At 47.1% G+C, this 20,088-nt stretch overlaps 2 protein-coding genes across 3 annotated transcripts in view; one reads left to right on the top strand and one right to left on the bottom strand.

The window, feature by feature from the left end:
* PRMT7 (protein arginine methyltransferase 7) overlaps positions 1-428 on the top strand; it is a 76,297-nt gene extending 75,869 nt beyond the window's left edge. For both annotated transcript variants that reach the window (XM_036750589.1, XM_036750590.1), the window contains one exon: positions 208-428. In XM_036750589.1, coding sequence (XP_036606484.1) covers positions 208-366 — 159 coding nt within the window. In that variant the 3' untranslated portion in view covers positions 367-428. The remainder of the gene's footprint in view (positions 1-207) is intronic.
* Positions 429-8,803: 8,375 nt separating this feature from the next.
* SMPD3 (sphingomyelin phosphodiesterase 3) overlaps positions 8,804-20,088 on the bottom strand; it is a 32,657-nt gene continuing 21,372 nt past the window's right edge. The window contains exons 3-7 of the mRNA XM_036751728.1: positions 18,558-18,713; positions 16,487-16,576; positions 15,824-15,887; positions 9,903-10,056; positions 8,804-8,905 (exon numbers count right to left, since the gene is read on the bottom strand). Coding sequence (XP_036607623.1) covers positions 8,804-8,905; positions 9,903-10,056; positions 15,824-15,887; positions 16,487-16,576; positions 18,558-18,713 — 566 coding nt within the window. The remainder of the gene's footprint in view (positions 8,906-9,902; positions 10,057-15,823; positions 15,888-16,486; positions 16,577-18,557; positions 18,714-20,088) is intronic.

The following is a 20,088-nucleotide window of genomic DNA, read 5'->3' on the forward strand; positions in this document are numbered from 1 at the left end:
GGGGTCAGTCAAGAGTCATCATAATTAATCTCTATTAAATGTAATAGGGGTTAATGTAAAGTTCTTAAACTGGGAAAAAAAATCAGCTTCTCAGGGTAAGCTCTCTCCCCTCCCTGCCTTGCTTATTGGGTTTGGGAAAAGGGTCATTTGGGAAAGGGTCATTGAAAAGCTCCAGAACTCCTAAAGTTTCTCTTTTTTCTCCCACAGGGTGAGTGCTCCTGGAATCCCCACTGCAAACAGGCTGTTTATTTCCTTAATTCTACTTTGGAAACAAAAACTCAGGACAGTCCCCAGACTGTCACCTATGCCCTTGAGTTTAACCCAAAGGTGGGGGATATTTCCATGGATTTCAGGCTTATAAGCTAAAGTTAATTTGTTCTCCTGGACTTTTCTAGTTATAAAGAAATAAAGTAGCACAGGAGCTGTTATGATGTGGTCAGTGGGCTTTCTTGGAAAGGGGTAGTTAAGAACTACCTCTGTCGTTTCTTGGGGGGGGGTGGTCTTGATTAATAAGGAGAAGCTGCCATAGGCCGGAGGGAACAAAGGTGACTAAGAAAGTGGTGTCCTCACGGCAAGACCAGAGTCTAAATGAGGGGCTTTGTTATTCTGGAACAAGGGGCATGAAGCCCAGCCTCCCTTCCTTGTGCTAAAGGAAATGAAGTTCATTATGAACACGTGGAAGAAAATTGAAGAAAATTGTTCTTTAAGATGGAGGGAAGCACAGCCGGGCTGAGTCACTTTCAAGTAGGAGCTGGCTGTTTGACCCTTGGCCAGTCATTTTCCTCCTCAGGGTCTGTAAGAAAAGGGGATGGGCGGTGGGGTTAGACTGAGATGATATTTCTCTGATGTTCCGTGTTGTCTTTTGAGACATTTTTGGTTCTGTGGTCCTTTCCAGCCCTGATGTTTTAGATCAGGCATTCAATAAATACTCATAAATGTCTTCTGGGGACCACAATTGGGGCTACAAAGGATTAAAGGCAGTCTCTGCTCTCCTAGAGCTCACAAGTCTAGGGAGGGAGACAGCGTGTGAACAGCGGTGGACAAACGGGATACAGACAGGATAAGTTTGCAATAATCAGTGGAGAGAGTGCACTGGAATGAAGGGGACTTAGAAAAAGTTCCCTGTACAAGGTGAGATTTTAATTTGGCCTTAAAGGAAGCTGGGAAGTAGGTTTGAGGAGGGCCTGAGGGACAGCCAGAGGAAATGACTAGAGCCAAGAGACAGTGTGTCCCATGTGAGGAGCAGCCAGGAGGCTGGTGTCCCTGGATCCCAGAGAATATGTGCGGGAATGGGGGTCCGAGGTGTGAGGAGGCTGAAAAGGGGTAAGCGTGAGATGGGCACCAGGCCTAGGGTTCTTCCCCTGCTTTTGTGTCATGTGCCGATGGGGGCGACCTGGGGAGCAGAACTCTGGCTTCCCAGGCACCTCTGCCAACACAACTGGATGGTCTGGAGCAAGTCATTCCATGGGATCCTGGTTTCTCACCTGAAAAGAGGAAGGTGGGGGAGTGGGGAGGCAATCGTGAAGCCCTTCCCTCCCAGTGGGGTCCATGATCTGGTTTCTAAATACTTTTTTAGAACTGTAGTTTAGTATAATTGGTTTTCTTCATAATCTTTTATATTTTATTTTATGAATTTAAAGCCGCCTTGGGGAGTGCGCATGTCCCCAGCACTGTGGATGTGCTCTTTCCTTGTCCTGTGGCCATGATCGACAGCTGTAAAAGGATACCATGCTGTGATTTCGTAGGGATGTAGATTAGAGGTGGAAGGGACCATGAAGTCCTGCCTCATTTTGTAGTTGAGGAAACAGTCCCAGGAGAAGATGAAATGGCTCACGTGCATCTGAGGCCAGATCTGAATCCGGGCCTTCTTAGCCCACATCCAGCACTCTTCATTACCCCACACGGCCTCTCTTTGCTGTTTCGTCTCTTGCACAGACCTTGTGATCCATCTCACAGTAGCCAAACCAGGAGGCTTCCATCAAGTGACCATGTGGCCTGAGATGGTCACAGCTGGCTCAGGAAAGAGCTCTGGGAGGAAATCATCAGAAGAAGGCACTTTACTCAGCTGTGGTAATAGTAGCATGGGTTTCCTCCAACTGTGCCTCACCAACAAAGCCTTCCTGGTACCAATTCATTTTTAGTGCTTAATATGGTATAAAGTTGCCTGAAACTCTTAGCTCAGCCTGGTGATCCCGTGAGGGTGTACTCAGAGGCTCCATGGACTGGGACCATTTTTGGCAAAGGGAGAGAAATAGAGATCACATTTGCATTGGTTTCTTCTTGCTTGAAATGGATTAATCTTACAGCTTTTAGATGGTGGGCTATTCCTGCTTGTTGTCCATGGCCAGTTTGGGATGGGGGAGGTGTTGGTTATAGATGGAGATGACCTGGGAACTTCTTGTTTCACATGGTGAAGGAAATGCCTTTGGCAGGTAATTATGACATGTGGCAGGTTTCCAGTAACACTGAAAATAAGACAATCTAATGGCAGATGCTTTAGTCATGTGGCTTACACCAATGGTGTCAAACGAGTAGAAATGGTGGGGGAGAGGGGCACTACACTGTACATGAACATCCCTAAGGGCCTCATGTTGACTTAGGAAATCACGTCAATACTGTCTCTGTTTTGTTATATTTTTATTTATTTTGTTAAATATTTCCTAATTACATTTCAGTCTGGTTCAGGCCACATTTGGGAATGCAGTGGGCTGCATGTATGACGCCTCTGGTTTACACTATCATCATAAGTTACCTGAGAGGACCTCCTAGCTTTGCATTCAGGGAAGTTGTATCACAAAGGAAGAGAGACCACATCTAGGGCAAAAACAGGACCCGGATGGGACTTGCATGTGGGGACCTGCCTCAGTACAAGGGATTGGAATGAGGCCCTGTAGACTAGGTGTATGGGGTGGTCATCATATCCGTTTGGAATTGGACATCGATCACTTTTCTCTGGAAGGTTGAGGTGGCCCAGCATTTTACAGGCTTAATTTTGCTTTGTACTTTGTAAGGGGAGTTCAGTCAAGGGAGACAAAGCTGGTGAAAGCTGATGCCTTCCTTACTGGAGAGGAGAGTTGCATCGGACAGATAATGAGTTGCTCCCATGGAGCTATGGGAATGTCATTTGAGGTTGGAGGTCACCGAAATCAAGAGCCAACACCCCGCTCCAGATTCCAATGTTGGAAGACAGTTCCTCACTATGTCAGTATCTTTTACCTTTTAATTTCTCACTGTCAGAAATCTAAGCCAAAGCGAAAGCCACAAAACAAAAATCACAACCAGCCGAGCTCCAAAGACCGGTGCCCAGGAGATGTGGGAGCCAATAATTCAGTCAGTGGAGATGCCCTGGAGCTCCTGGCCTTCAGACTGTCCACCACATCTGCAACAGCAGGAAAGGAGGATGGATGCAGTGCTAGGGGCCAGCTGGGCAACATCCTGTCCTTAGCTTTTGAATTGGAAGTAAGGCTCACCTGATTAATGACAGTTGTTTTTGTTTGGGATAACTCTCCATTCAAGCCCCACTCTGGTAACTAATCAGAGAATGGAGTGGGCCTTGGGGGACTGGCTGTGCCAGTCAACCAGCAATGGCAGATCCTAAGCCAACTGGAGAGGCCTCGAGTATGAGCCTATGCTGGACTCTGTATCTGTTGTTTGAAGTCGTCTGGCCTGTCTGGCTAACTACAGAGAGGCTTCTTACTGTACGGTTTGCCACCAGCTTAGGGATTTTTTTTTTCAACCACAGCTAACTGTGAAACAGTTATGAAGGCACAGAGGAAGGGTTTTTGGGCTGCAGTGCTGGATGAAGTACCTATAAAGAGGAAATGACAGATGTTTTGAAGGATTGAAAGCACTTTGCTAACAACCGCTCCATGAAGTAGGTAGGGCAAACAGCATATCCCCAATTCAGGAAAGTTAGGATTAGTTACTTGCATAGGGTGCTTGATCATGGTCACATAAAATGGCAGAGCTGGGCCTGGAACTGGGGTCTTGCAGTGGGTCCTCTTTCCATAATAATAAAAAATTGCATCTTTGGGAGGTACTTGAGGAATAGAAGAGAAATTTGTTAGCTACCACTGTGGTTTCTCTCAGAGATCAGGAGTGGGTGGATCTTCTTTGTTTTTTAAAGCCCTGAAAAATAGCTTATGCTCTGGGGTCAGAGCAAAACGAATTCCCCCAATAAATCACTCAAATAGGAAACAGAAGCTTTGAGTTTTAATGTTTTATTTTCTCCTTCACATCAACTATTCATTCCTTTCAGCACCAATAAATGAAAAAAAAAACCCCTTCAAAATATTTTATTAGGTGTAAGACTTGTTTTCTTACAGGGAAGAAACAGATGGATATATATCAGATACAGTTTTACCAAAACGTTAGGTGTGCTTACCGTATAAAACCCCTTCAGGTCCCAGAAGGATACAATACAGAAAAATTATTGAAATTAAAAAAGTTTCTTTTAAAACAGTATTTTCTAAACCTTAGCAGTAATACAATATTTAAAAAGCATCAAGATTAATATTCATACTTAAAACTCAAGATGGTTTTGGACACGTGAAAACGCTTCCTTCATAAGCCATCTGACTGAATTGGGTCCCAATGCATGGCTTATCTTGGAGCTGGTCAGAGGCATCTTCACCTTCCCCAGCCCTGGAGCAGGAGCAGGAGCAGAAGCAGAAGCAGAAGCAGAAGCAGATTATTGTTTCTGAGCCGGGAGTGAGATCATGAGCTACTCCCAGCTTGGACATTACTCGATTTGGTTGAATCTGAGTCACAGGGAAATTTTTAAAAAAAGCAGAATTGTAAAAATTTAGTTTATGGACAAGCCCCCTTAGGGTAATCTATGGGGTTCATAAAACCAGTATGACAAGCAAATGCTCTGGGCTGGTTGCCAAGGATTTAGGGATGGGAAGTTGTGACCTCTGAGCACTACATCTCTATCAAAAAGGATAAAAGCAGGGCTAGGTGCTCCATCCAGCCAAAGGCTGCAAAGGCTGGCCGGACCTTGTCCCCGTTTCACAGAGGACGCAATGGAGGCACAGGGAGATTGAAAGACTTGCCTAAGGCCGTGTAGTCAGTAAGGAGGGGAGTGTGTGACCCAGCCATCCTGTTGTTCCAGATGGAACAGTCGCTTCTGGGTGAATGAATGCAGGTCCCAGCAGATGGCCCTGCTTGGCAGAACAATGCTGACCGTCACATGTTCTATCTCCAGCCTTTGAGAGAGGCACCGGTCCCTTCCTGGTTTACAAAGTCCGGCCCTCAATATTGCCTGGCTCCCCTGCTGGATCGATCACTGACGTTCTCTATCACTGGCCCTGGACTCGGCGATCTGCAAGGCTCTGGATGTGTGGGGACATGGCTGTGGATGTTGGTGGTGTCTGTGGGTAGGGGCGTGCTGCTTCACAGCTGGAACAGTCACAACCTGATGAGGCCTGTTGCATGTGTTCAATCATACAATCACATGATTCATGCGTGCTGACAAACCAGAATAAGTGAATATTAAAAAAATCCCAGAATCTAAAGGCTTCTCTCTTACAAGAAGTTGGGGTTCTCTAGCTCTGTGAAAACCTTTTCTAAAGTGAGGATGACTCCAAAAAGATGTCAGGGTCTTGTTTGGAGAGTCAGTGAGGGAAGGGACAAGTAGGGAGGGCCTGGAGTTTGACATTCCTGAAAGCATTAAGCCTTAGGAATGTAGAGATGCTGCAACCATGATTTCTGGATGAAACACCCTGTAAAGGTGGCAGGACACTGGCAGTGCTCCCTTGGCATAGGTCCAGCTCTTCCTGGCATGGCTTGGAGCCCTTGCCTTCTGTGGTTGTGATCACTCCCATGGTGACCCTTGGAGGGGAGATCAGGAATAGGAAGGATTCACTAAGCAAGGGGAATCATTTAATCAGATACCGTCAGCTATAGTCTGTACCTTCTCATCCTTTGTTTCACAGCTGAAAACTTCTCCCTTCAGAAAAATAGCATTTCTTGATGGAGCAGCCTCAGGCAGCACTGCTCCCCCTCAGACCTGCAGTGGGTTGGCTGCCCTGGATCCTATTCTTTGCCCTTGGTCTTCTGTCCCTCACACCTGCTGTTGGATTGCCTGGGGACAATTAGATGTTGGCCTCGGTTTCCATGAATTTGGGCCTAACCTTGGGTCTAGGCCTATAGTAGCAGCATCCATAGAGCTGCCCTGGGCTTACCTGACTTGGGAGGGGTATTTGTTCCCCCAAACAGTAGCAGTGTCTCATGGCTGTGAAGGGCTAAGGCCTTTGGATGGGTCACACATGGGTCACCTGTCCATAGCCAGTGTTGCCTCTTGGCTGCATTATTTGGCTGAGGACTGATAATTGGCTGGGTTGGGATGAGGGGGAGTCATTTCTCCCTGTCCTCTCTCCTGCCCATCAGCATCGCTCAGTCTCTCATGCAGATGAAGGCATCAGAAGGCACAGGGTCAGTGTACTAAGACAAGGAGAATTGGTACCGTGGGGTTCTGGTGCTGTTGTCACCCTGTTCTTACTGTGGGCTATGCTGGGGTATAAGACTGGTGTGAGTAAGAGCTCAGGGTGTTGTATGGTTGTGTTTACAGTAACATCATTCTGTTTAAAACCCGAGATCACCAAAAAACCCAGGTCAAAATCCAAGTAGTAGTTTAGCATGAAGTTAAAAAAATTCCATGGGCTAGAGGGAGAGGAAAATGCCTGATTGCTTCTATTTAAAGAGGCTATGAAGAGAATTAAAGCTGAAGGTGCTTAAGACAGGATGTTCCTACAGGGAATTGGCAGAGTGTGTTGGAGGAGGTCTGGCTGGGCATCAGGCTCCGGGACAGGTGATTTTCAGATCCGGGATCAAACGGGAACCCGTGGTGGTGAGAGTGGAGGGAATTTAACTTTTCCCCTGCAGCAATGATACCTGGGATCAGAGTGGCCCAGGACCAGTCAAAGGGGGGACCCAAAGAAAGCACAATTGAGGAAAAGCGAGTGATACAGGAGGGTGCCACAGGGGCTGTTTGTCTGGGAACACAAGATGCCATTTCTCTCCATTTGTGTGGACTGTGCAGAGATCTTGTGGCAGGAGGGTGTTAATGATAAGTCTCACCAAATGGAGGGGGTTGATTTGGTCATTTTCTTTTCTTTCTTGACGTCCCCCTCCTCAGTTTTCGTGGTTGGTTGACTAAGAATCCTTCCTTGGGAGAGCCCAGTGGGAATGCAAAGACCCAGCCCTCAAAGGATCCTTAGTTGTACCTCCATCTCCCCTGCCTTCCCCCCTGCTATGGCTTGGTGTCCAGGGGCCCTCAGCCATGGGCCAAAAAGAAAAGGTAGATGTGCTGAGCAACTGGGAATGAGATCCCAGGAGATCTGGGGGTGGCTACTGGATGAAGAGAGAGAAACAGATAGGCCAAGGCAGACTTCATCCTGGAGACACCCACCACTCAGAAGCTGACCATGGACAGCCAGTCTTCTGTCAGCAACAATACAGCCAACTCCCTTGGGGCTCAGCTGGGCCAGTGAGGTAGGGACCAGTAGTCCACTGGACCAGTGGGTAAACTGAGGCACAAAGGGAATTTTTTTTTTCTTCCCCAAATCACAAAATGATGCCACATGATGGAGAAGAACCCTGAAGGCCTAACTTTGTCATCTGGTCAAAGTCACTCAGGTTTGAAGCTAAGAAAGGTCATGCAATAGAAACAGAACTGTGGGTTTAGAGACAGGAAAAGAACAATGCTACAAACCAATATTTTTAAAATGCAGATGGCTCCTTCCCACTTGTATGGTGAGATTTCCTATCCCTCCAATAAAACCGCAGGTTCTATCGCGTTTTCCCTTTTCCTCATCCGTTTCCCAGAAACGTCCCTTTTCTAGTTTTCAACCCTGACAAGCCTCTTTTAGGAGCATTGGGAGTCTTTAGAGTCAGGTGGGGACTGACACTAACCTGCTCTCTATGGGCCTTCCCTTCCTGGGAACCTCAAAGTTGATTTTTTTCCTTCCTAGAGCATAATTCCCCTCAAATGTAGGCCTTCGGAAAGGAACACAGCATTTTCCCTGCCGCTGGAGACAGAGCATTATTGTTGGTTTGGAAAAGCCCCACTGTGCTGGTAAAAAAAAAAAAAAATGGCTGTCCAGCACTCCGTAATGGGCTTCCTGGGCTGTTTCCTGATTGCGTTTCGAATTCTTTTTTTTTTTTTTCCCCTATTTTTACCCTATGGCTATCATAATGGCTGTTTCATCTCAAGTGTGTAGCATGCAGTTAGAGCGCATGCTAGGGCACAGGCATGCTATGACAACATTGGCAGGCTAAAAAAAAAGAAAATCCAAAACCAAGCCTTCAGCTTTATAAGAGCTATACAAAGAAATGATGCAAAACCCATTAATAGCACTACCCCACAGATTACAAACTAAGTTGTGCTGTATAATTCATATAAAACCATGTTTTGTAAGAATGGCACTGATTAAAAGGAATTAGGGCTCGGCTCTCCCTTCCCCTCCCCACCCGCCTGGCCACTGGCATTCCTTGGTCCACAGTGAACACGTAGAAATTCAGGCTGACCCTGCTGCCTTGAGTAGCTTCAGACAGTGGTCTCAGCCCTCGTGGATCCCTTTTGGTCCCTCACCTCCTACCATCCTTGTCCCCTCTTCCCAGCTCCAGGGAGCAATGGGGAAGGGACCTGGTCCACTTTTGGAGGTGCTGGGAGAGGCGACCAGAGGCCAGGTGTTTTCATCTGGCTCACGTGGCACTGGAAAAAAGTCCTTTGTATCCCAAGAACATAGACCAGGTCTTCTTAGGCTGGCCTGGGTCCTGACTGACCGTGGGGCTGGCGCAGCTACACCTCTTCCTCGCCAGTGTTGACCATCAAGCGCATGGCCACAGGTAGGTGGTCAGTCAGACTTGCTAACTGGGTAATAAAACTGAATTCCTCCACCTCCTACAGGAAAATAACGGTGTAAAGGACAAGAAGGAGTGAGGATAAAGTTCAGCAGGAGGGATTGCAGTTAAGCACAGCAAAGAACATCCTGATAATAAGGTGAATGTGGAGGGAAAGAGGTGGTCAAACAAAGACTTTGGCACCACAGTGGAGGAGAGACCAGGTGGCTGCTGCCATGGTCCTTTGAAAAGGTTGTGCTTTCCTATCGGAGGCTCCTCCTGCTGAGCTCACCCTTCCCCCTCCCCCCCACTGACTCCCCAACTCCCGCCTTAGGTTGGGCCCTGTAGGTTGTAGGATGATTGTCACCATCCTAGCTGACGCTAGCGTGGTGATGATTCGGTTTGTAAAGTGCTGTACATAGATCGGCTCATTTGATCCTCACAGCCCTGTGAGGCAGGTGCTCTCGTTTCACCCACTTGTACAACTGAGGCCATATTATTTGGAGCTGGAAGAGGCATCAGACATCATTTAAAAAGTCCTTAACCTGGGCTCTGGGAACTTGTTTAAAAAAATATTTTGATATTGTATTTTGATCTAATTGGTTCCCTTTGTAATCCTATGTATTTACCAATAGGATTCTGAGGGGTCCATAGGCTTCGTGAGGCTACCAAAGGGGCTCATGACACAAACAAGATGAGAACCCCAGATCTGGCCCAACCTTTTACCCATGAGGTAATGGGTCCAGAGATACAACTTGCCCAGGTTCCCGTAGGTCTTTTCTTAGTAGCAGAGCTGGCATTGGACAGGTCCTCTGATTCCAAATACAGAGCTCTTTAACTTATACCATGCTGTCTCAGCTGAGATAGTTCACCCTAACTCAAAGTTTCTGCCTCTATCCAGCCTAGCAAGCTGGTGTCTTTTGTGCTCAGCTCCATTGATGTCACACCTGAGCCTGGGGATAGGGCTGCAGGGCTGCCTGCCAAAGCAGAGTGGACTAGCCTATTGCCCAGGGAGTCCTCCCAGGTGCCCCGCACACATTTTTTGCTGGAACACTCACCACTTTCCACTCCAGGTAGAGCCCCTCCTCTGAGTAGAGCATGTAGTCAATTCTCCGACCATTACCCTTCACCAAGATCTTCTGGTTGGAGGGATGACTCTTGCTGGTGGGATAGTCAATATATTCCTTCCTCCCTTCTTCACTTTCCAAGGCCCTAGTCCGTACAAATGGACAAGTTGTGAGTCTCAAGGTTCACCATTTCAGGTGTGGGATGTTTTTGAGGGATGACTCTGACCACCCCTCCTCAACTCCCTCCCCAAACCCCAACACAAGATTCAGGCATGTCCATCTATGGTTGCTGCCAGTGGAGCTGCCATTAGGTTGTAAAAAGGGAAATAATCTTGACTATGCTCAGTTGATTAAACATTCAAAAACTCAAGTCTCTCCTGTTGTGACTCAAATAAACTTTGCTCTTTGGAAACAGGATTTATGGGAAAGGAAACCAGGGTCTCTAAATTGAAAAGCCTAGATGCTTAGCTAAGCACTGCCGTGTAACGTGACCCTGGCACCTACAGGCTCAGCTTCATTTAGGGAAGTGGAGGTTGTCACCTTAAGCCAAGAATAACTCTTGGCCCCTTGCTGGTTAATCTGCTGGCTAATCTCTTGCGGGCCAATCTGGGCCCTCCCACTGCTGTTGTGATGAAACTTTTAAAAATGTGGACTTTTAGTCTTAATTCTTTTAATGGCTCAAAAATGACTTTTTCCAGAGTCCATTTGAGTACAATATGAGAGCTGGAAGTAGCAGTCTATTTCTTTTGTCTTCCCTCTTGCTGGAGAAGAATGAATGCTTGAAATGCATAGCCTGTGGCACCATGATGGGGGGGGCAGGCCCCCTTTTCTAGGAGCTGGGTTTCTGCTCCATAGCAGAGGGATGTTAGCTGTTGGCAACCTAGTCTCCGTGGGGCAGAGAGACTTTTTTTCTTCTCAAAGAGTACAGAGGTTCATTTTCACATGTATTATCTCACTGAATCTCCCAGCAGAGTGGTCCAGAGGGGTGGTGGGGTCCAGGAAAGAGCACTGAGCTTTGGAGTCAGAGGACTTGAATTCCAGTCCCATTGGTGTCACGACTTGTGTGACCTTGGATAGATCACCTTTCTGGACTTCAGTTTTCTCAACTGTAACATGAGGGAGTTGAGTTAGAGTTCCGTTCTGGCTCCAAGCTTATAATCCTATGACTAGGTAACGTAGATACGTGGGCAAATTGAGGTGCAGAGTAGTTAGGTGATCTTCCGGAGCCATGTAGTGAATTAGGATTGAACAGGGACTGAGTTAACACTAAGGAAACCCAGCTCTCAAGACTCCATGCCTACAACGATTTCCATGAAATCAGTTCTCAACTTGCCTCTGTGGATTTTGCTATTACCCTCACATAAGAGTATTAGGAGGAGCCTGATGCACTGGAAAGACTAGTGGTCAGGGGATCTGGATTCTAGTCCCAGCTCTGCTAGCTAGCAGGGTGACCTTGGACAATCATTTCTTAGGGCAGTTAATTTTCTTGTCTGTAAGGTGAGGTTGTGGGAGTGGGTTGTAGATTTAGAGTTGGAAGGACCTGAGGGGCCATTTAATCCAAACCCTTCATCTTCTAGATGAGGAACTGAAGCCCAAACTTAGGTCACGTAGATGGCGAGAGACAGAGTTGGTATTTGACCCCGAGACCAAGGCTCCTGCCCCTGTTCTCTTTCCATAGTATCATGCTTAAGCTCCTTTTCAACACTCTGGTTCGATGAATAGACTTGAATATGAATAGGCTTGCTGGTTGGACAGTGGGATGAATGTATAGACTTTAATCCATTTTGGGTTGAGAAGCAGGCCACCTCGTTCCCTGTCCCCTGCTTAGAAAAAACTATCAACTTGAAGCTAGGGACTGGTTCAAGAGGATGAATGAGCTAGAAAGCATCCTTCCTGCAGTCTTAACCTCTTCAGAAGCATCCAGGATGAAGTAAAAGACGAGATGCCGCATAGTTTTAAAATGATGTTCTGGATAGGGTCAGTTAAATTGAATCCATTGAATTGGAAAGAAGAGCATGAAAATGGTTCAATGAGCGAACATGGGTTTCTACAAGAAGTAATTTATCAGCATTAAAGATAAATACTCTTAATAACATTCAGAACATCATTAAATCTCAGAAATGGAATCCATTATCATCCATTTACCTTCCCTAATTAATTCCAGCATCGGTGATCTGAGAGTTACTGATAAGCAAAGGATAGGAGTCATTTTTTAATCATCACCTCATAAAAGATGATTTTCTTGGTATAGGTTGGTGCTTTGGATTTAGACTATAATCTAATTAATTGCCTCAAACGAGCTGTAAGAAGAGACAGCCCTGAGTTCATGTAATTTTAGACTTTGAATTAGAAATTGCTTCAACTGTTGGGCTTGTAAATGTACATCTTCTGTGAAAGTCTCATTTAGATTCCAGAATGCAACCTGCCTGTGATGGAATCTTCTTTGCTTTAGAAGTTATCAGCTTGCACTAGATTTGCTTGGCCCTGTTATCTAATTGGTGGCTACTAGCCACTGGCTTTGCTTTACTGGAAGTCAGTTTAATGCAAAGTCGCTATGTCATGGGGGAGAGGAAGGTTTCACACTTAGTCTGATGGAGCCTCTCTGTCCAGGTGGGCAAATCACTGCCTCTCCAAGCTCAGTTTTGTCTGTAAAATGGGGACAATAATTCTGGCACCGTGTAAGTCAGCGTTGCAGTGGGGAAAACTGCGAATCTTAAAGCCCTGTGTAAAAACTTGACTTTTTTATTATTCCGTTTCCAGATAAGGACCAAGGAGTTAGGCATCCCAAGAAGGCATGTCCAGAGCACTGGCAGCCCTAGGCTCAGTGGAATTCTTAAGAAGGTAACCAAGTATTATTAACGTTTTTTTGAATTAGAGACAAAACTCCGTGGCCAGCCCCATTGACCTATCTGAATCATGTAACCCGGTGGTCCAATTTTATTAATAGGCCAAAGAAAATTGATACCTGGGCTGCATCTAGCACAGTCCTTGCCAATACAAATGCCGTCTTGGTCTCTCTGCCAAGTCTTATGATTGAAAATTTTCCTTCCATTAGGAGGGGTTTGAGCTCTAGGCTTGTTTTCTGCAGGGGAAATGTCTGTAGGTAGCAGTGTTTTCTTTCAGCTGATGGCTTTTTTTCCTTTGTTTCATGCACAACCTACAGCTGGACAGGGAGTGAAGCACCTCAGATCACTCAGGTTCCCCGAGGGCCCTGCATTTGCCCACATTGTGAACTCCAGCAACAGGCACAAGGCCTTCCGTGCAGCTAGGGCCATCACCTCAGCTGTTGATCTCATGGTTAATACCTCTGTGTGCCCTAGGGAGGGAAATACTGGGAACTCCATCTGTCTGTGTGTCTCATACTTCTGTTAGACTGGAAGCTCCGTAAGAGTCCAAACTATGTTTTCTCTCAGCTTCGTATTTCTTCCAGCATGGAACCCAGGGCTGTAGAAACAGCAGGTATTTAATAAATGCTTGCCAAATGCATTTGGCACTGTTGATCCCATTTCTTCCTGAATCCTCTTTCTTCTGAGTTTTTGTGACTCTGCCCTTTCCTGATCCTCCTACCTGTCCAACTCTTCTTCTTTAGTCTATTTTGCTGAATCTTGATCCACTACCTCCGAGTGTCCCCTAAGGCTCTGTCCTCGGCCCTGTCCTCTCTTCTCCTCCTCCTATTCTTTGTCTCTCTGTCTCTCTCTCTGTCTCTGTCTTCGCCTCGCTGTCTCTGTCTCTCTCTTTGTCTCTTTGTCTCCCTCTCTGTCTCTGTCTCTTTGTCTTTCTGTCTCTCTGTCTCTGTCTCTCTCTCATCATGGGCTCAATGGTCATGGGCTCAGTGCAGGTGATTACCAGACCTGCATATCCAGTCCTAGCCTCCTGGGTCTTCAGTTTTCCATCACCAAATCTCTGTTGGATATTTTGAGACATCTCAAACTCAACACATCCAAATCAGAACTCATTCTCTCTCTACCCAATCCCAACCCTTCCTTCTTCTGAACTTCCTTACACCACAGTCCTTCCAGTTTCCCAGAGGAGCCTTGACTCCTTTCTTGCTTGCTCCACATCCCCAGTCAGTTGCCAAATCTTGGCATTTCTTTCTCTACGCATCTCTTGTATACACCCCCTTTTCTGTACTCACCCTAGCTGCCAGCCTTATCGCCACACACTTGGATTACTGTAATAACTTTCTATTTGGGCTCCTTACCTTTAGTCTCACACAACTCTAATTCATCTTCCCTTTACCTGTCAAGGAGATTTTCCTAAAGCACAGGTCTGACCATATAATCGCTCTACTCAATAAACTCCAGTGGCTCCCTATTGCTTTGACGATCCAACAAAAAGATGCTTTGTTTGGCATTTGCAGCTCTTGGTCATCTGGCCCCTTTGCCTCCTTTTCCAGACTTCTATTTTGTTCCCTTCCGTGCACTCTCCTGTCCAGTTACACTGGTGGGCACACAATACTCCTTCTCTTGACTCTTGTTCCTGGAGCACCTTTCCTCCCAGCCTCCCATTTTCAGGATCTTGGTTAGTACAGAGCCTGTCACAAAGTAAGCACTTAATAAATGCTTGTTGATTGAATGAATGAATGGTTCCTAGCACAGTTCAGCTCCCTTTGTGAGGAAACCAAGTGCCACTGGAGTATGTTGAGTGAAAAGGTCAAATTCTAGCCAAGAAATCCATTTGTATGTTCTTTTTAATGAGGGAAGCCCTTTGTGAAAAACGTTTGATTAGCCTGGGCATGGAAAAGGATAATGATGATGACAATTACGGATCATGAAGGTGAAGAACCAGAGCCTGCTTCTTAGCCAAGCAGGAGCTCAACCTCTGACCTGGCCCCTCCCTCCCAGGCTATACCAGCAGGTCATTCACACAAGGGACTGCTCATTAACTGCACAGAGAAGGATGGAGGACCAACGGCAGTGCCATGTGAAGAGGAATCCACTCAGCGATGTGTGCTCAAGGCTGATCTGACCACCGGCTTTGGGCACCATTAACCAATGTGGGAATAAGCAGATAGGAACATCTTAAATGATCTCAGGCTCTCAGATATGTGCTTTCTGGGACAGTGTGTGTGTGTGTGTGTGTGTGTGCACGCGTGCATGCGTGCGCATGTGTGCACACGCATGTGTGTGTGTGTGTTTGAACTCAAGTGTGAGCTCCTTGGCCTCCTGCTCAAGTGTTAAATATAATGGGCTGTTGTCTCCTGAAGGTTTGTCCTGGTGTAATGGATCCATCCTTGGCCCACTGCTGGCCCCAATAGGGACATTGTCCATTTCATCTCTGTGACTTTAGTGTAGCCTTAGAAAAGCTCACATGCTGCTTGTGTCTCTGAAGAAGGTCACTGGGAGGTTCAGATTCAGTTGTGTCTGAGCCTAGGCTCACAGAGCTAGAAGGGGCCATAGAAATGATCTCTTCCCATCCCCATCCTCACCTCTCCTGTTTACAAATGAAGATGTAATTTGCCCAGGGCCCCAGAGAGGGTAGGTGGCCAAGCCAGGATTTGGTTCTTTGGCTCCAAATCCACTTCCCTTTTCGCTATACAAGCCTGTTTTGGGTTCTTTGTGGCCTTTGACATAATAATCTAGTGAAACTTTGCTTTCTTCTTCTGAATCTATGCTGTGGCCATCCAAAGAGCTATCATTGACTCTCCCCCCCACCCCCGAAATAAGATCATGGATGTAGAGCTGTAAAGGGCCTCAGAAGCCACCTTGTCTAATCCCCCATTTTACAGATGGAGAAACTGAGGCCCAGAACTGGGACGTGACTTTCCCAAGGTCACACAGGTAATAAATGACAGACAGGACTGGACTCCAAAGCCAGCTCTGATGCCTCCCTGATTGAGATCTCCTTGGGGTCATGACCCAGACTGGATTTTCTATCTGGTAAAGGGAAAACCCCAGGGCGAAGCGGCTTACTTTTGCAGATTGTCTGGGGTGCACACCTCCTCGTCATGGAGGCGATCTTGTTTTAAAAAAGTACCTGAGAACCAAGAGGACACAAGAATATGAATTAGATAATCACACGTAGTGGCTGAACTTTGTTCCCTGCCTCCCCAGGTGTACACGCCGTTCCTAGAACTGCAATGTGGAAATGCAGTCCGGGGACGGGGGGGGGGGGGGGGGGGGGTGACTCGTGCTGCAGCCCCTTCCCTGTTTCTGAGGGGAGAGGAACAAAGGGCAATCTGGGAGGAGGCTGCCATGGCCACCTTCTCTTCTCAGGTGTGAAAGAGACCTTCCCCTTCTCCCCCAACGCGTTTGCTCTCCCCTCTGCTGTAGTCAGGAATGGGACTAGCACGTTTGCTTCTTTCCTAAGGGAAGTGGGGGAAGGAGGGGCCCTTTGGCTGTAATCTATGTCTCATTGTTCCGAGTCTGTGGTCTGTTCTGGAAAGTTCTTGGCAGCTTGTACGTGCACTGGCTCCCAAGTCAGGAATAGTTGTGGCCCACGTAGTAAGAACCCACACCAACGGGCATCTGACTGGTTATCCTTCCCCTGGCCACACCCCGTGGCCCTGCAGGGGCCACCTTGATCCTGTGGCAGAGACAGCACGGTCCCCTGTGAAGCGCAAGGGGATGCCTTACCGATTGCCCACGGCTTATCCTCCCCTGGACCAAGGCGGCAGGGGTCCTTGTAGTGTGTAAACAGGGAGTGTTGTTGTACCAGCTTGTCATCTGAGCAGAGAAGAAGAAATGAGCCAGGCCTGTTCCCAAGCAAAGTGGAAGTCCAGGAATGCCAAGGACCTTCATCTCCCCTTGCTTTGGCCCTGCCCGACAGTGACCCTGAAGCCTCTCAGGAGGAGTTCTTCCCTCCAGGCAGAGACCAGAACGCAGGGGCGAGGGTCTTGCCCAGGGAGGGATGGGGAAACTGTCCAGGCTGTCAGAGGCTGCTCACGGAGGCCCCGATACCATCTGTGGAAGATGCCGTTCAGTCTTGGATGAACTAGATTTAAGCAATTGTAACTGTAATGGTGCCTGGCGCAAGACGCTTCTGGACTCTCTGGATCTACACACAGGAGTTATCTCACAAAAATGATTAAATTATTAATTATTAAGTACCTAATCTGTGCAAGGCAGTGTTTGACACTGAGGGAGGGACCAAGGGCACAAGATAGGACCCCTGCCCTGAAAGAGTGAAAGGCATGAGAATATCTTGGTAAAAGTTCTTTTAAAAATGTTCAGAAAGGGCAGATCCCTTTACCCACTGGCCTCTAGTTCTCCCCTGCCCAAGGATAGTGGGCTCTGTGTGCCCCCTCTGGCCTTGGGTCAGCTCCTGAGTTCATGAAGGACCGGTCCTTAAAGCCGTCATTTAGGCTTTCTCAGGAGTGAGCACTCCAAGAGTTCCTGTGAAGGTCCAGGAATGCCTGGATTGAGGCTTTCTCCACCCTCTCTGCCCCATCCCCTCTCCTTGGTGTCCGGTGCTCTGGGATTTTAGCCTCGGCTTGGTGTATTTGTCTAGAAGAGGGAAGGATCTGTTGATCCGGAAGTTGTGTTGTCCACTCATCACGTGTGCACAGAGACAGCTGTGTGGCACAGTGCCTAGTCCTGAGTCAGGAGATCTGAATTCAAATCCTACCTCAAACCCTTGCTGGCCATGTGACCTTGATCAAGTCCCTTAGCCTCTTTTGGCCTCAGTTTCCTCATCTGTAAAATGGTTTATTGTCATAGTAGCTGCCCCATAGGGTTATTGTGAGGATCAAAGAAGAGGATGTAGACAAAATGCTTTGCAAACCATAAAGCTGGCCATGTAAAACGAAAGTCAAAGACCTGTTCGTTTTCCATAGCCTTTATGAAAACAGTGCCTCATGTCCACGCTGGAGGAATTAACATTATTTCTGTGATGTGAGGACAGCCACCCCTCTTCACACCCAATTTTTAAAAAGAAATTAAGTTTGTCACTTGTTTCTTTTTTTTTTTTTGAGGGGGAGGTGTGGCAGTTGGAGTTAAGTGACTTGCCCAAGGTCATACAGCTAGTAAGTTATCAAGTATCTGAAGCTGGATTTGAACTCAGGTCCTCTGGACTCCAGGGTTTGTGTGGTATTCACTGCGCCACCTACCTGCCCCTCACTTGTTTCTTAAGGGCTTGGGTCCTAATGGCTAGTCTGGGATCATACAGAGCTTGGTGCTGGTCAGTTCCCTGACAATACTATAAGCTAGCCTGGCCCCATTTCTACTCTGGGCTGAAAGATGGTACCTCCAGACCAGCATGGCAGCAGTGATGGGTCTCAGCTGGGACCACTCGATGAGGGGAGGTCCCAGGATCTAGGGAGCTTTGAGAACAGGTGATGTTGGTGGAAAATGGTAGTGGATGAAACACCAGAGTATCTGTTCTTTCTGGTCTTGCTAACAAGGTGCTTCCCAGCCCTGAACATTTTCCCCTAAGACTAGAGGGAGGCACCATTCAGGGTGAGGATGACTGATGATGTGTCACCAGGGGCTAGGTTAAGAGGGGTAGTCACGGCATCCCAGCGGAGACCTCAGAGACCATATCGTCTAAGCTCTTCATTTTATGGATGGAGAAACTAAGGCCCAGGGCGATAATATGATGTGCCCAAAGTCCCATAAGAAGTAAGTATCAGAGGCAGAATGAGGCTTCCAGGACCCACTTTCAGTTTCATAGGATTAGAGGAGGAAGACAGAGAAAAAGCTTTCTCACCAGCAGAGCAGTTGTCAAAGTTGAAGTCTCCGCAAAGCACGTCGAATGCCACTAGCTCCTCGGGATTGGCTGTGCTGGAGGAGGAGGTAGATTTTCGGAAATCAGCCAGCCAATCCTGAAGCTGATTCAGTTGTTCACATCGAATGGTGCTGTCTTCTAAATGGGAAAAAAAGCCATAGGGAGAACATGGGTCACCTGTTTCGCAGTCAGGCGGTTGGTACCTGCCCATGAGTGCACAGAGCCCAGCCCCAGCTCCCTAAGAACCGCTTTGTGGTTTCCATCTCTGGTGCTGCTCAGAGGTCTGCCCCACCCCCAACCTACAGATGACCCCCACTTACAGATCAAGGATATTTCCTTCAGAGGTATTATTTCATGAAAAATTTGTTTGTTTTAAGGACAGTAGCCTTCTAAAAACTCGTAAGAATTGTCCTTGGTCTCTGGTGAAGGAACAGAGGATCCAGCTTGCCTTCAAGGGGAAGTCCACCCGGTTCCCCAAAAGAAAAAGAGAGAAACAGAGACTAGCCCTATGGTCTGCTCAGGACTCATCACTGTCCCTTGCCCGAGGACAAGAAAATATCTAACAGAATAGCAGGAGTTCTCATTCAATCAGCTATGAGATAGTGGTTCTCTTTAAGCTGTGTAGATCAGATGGCAACAAACTGGTCCCAGTTCTGCTGCCAGGACTCACACCCCCAACTTTCTGGGATGAGCTGGAGCTAACCAACTTCCCACAGAGGGTAGGAATGAATGCTGGGTCTAATCCTCCCTACCTCCCTTCACCTCTGTGGGCTGCTTGGTGAATTTTGAATGCCTCCTAACCATTCTCCTCATCTTCAGTGGTCATAAGGATTTGGAAAATCCAGAAGAATTGACTCCCTAGGTAGAGGTTGGGGATCCCTAAGCCCCAATCACTAAGTCTGCTCTTCTCCCCATTAAACATCCTAGAATCACGCTCATAGGATGTGATCTCGAGGGCCTTCACTAACCTGGCTGTCTCTCCTCTTCTGACTATTCTATTTTATCAAAGTCCTTCTTAAAATGTGACACTTAGATGTGGTCAGTCCGATCAGGGCAGTGTCCAGGAGGATGGCTGCCCCATTCCCGTGCCTTTCAATACAGACTGAGGTCCTGTTTGCTTTCTTGGGTTTCATATCATACTGTTGAAGCATATTGAGACTGTAGTCCAGTAAGACTCACTCTGACCCCCATTTTTTCAATGCCAGATAAAATATTACCTAAGCATGGCTCCTACATGCTCAACTTATGAAATAGATTTCTAAAAACCCAAATGTAAGACTTTATATTGATCAGAATTAAATTTCATCATATTTGATCTGGCACAATATTCTGACCTGTTGAAATAGTTTTGGATTCTGATTCATCACCCAGTGTGTTAACTACCCTTCCCAGCTTTGTGTCTTCAGTATATTTGATAAGCTTGCCATCTGTGCCTTTATCCAAGTTATTGGTAAACATGTTAAATAGGAGAGATCCCTGGGGGACTTCATTAGAGACCTCCTTCCAAGTAGAC

The sequence above is a fragment of the Trichosurus vulpecula genome, chromosome 3, assembly GCF_011100635.1.
Source record: "Trichosurus vulpecula isolate mTriVul1 chromosome 3, mTriVul1.pri, whole genome shotgun sequence".
In the NCBI taxonomy this organism is placed as follows: domain Eukaryota; kingdom Metazoa; phylum Chordata; class Mammalia; order Diprotodontia; family Phalangeridae; genus Trichosurus; species Trichosurus vulpecula.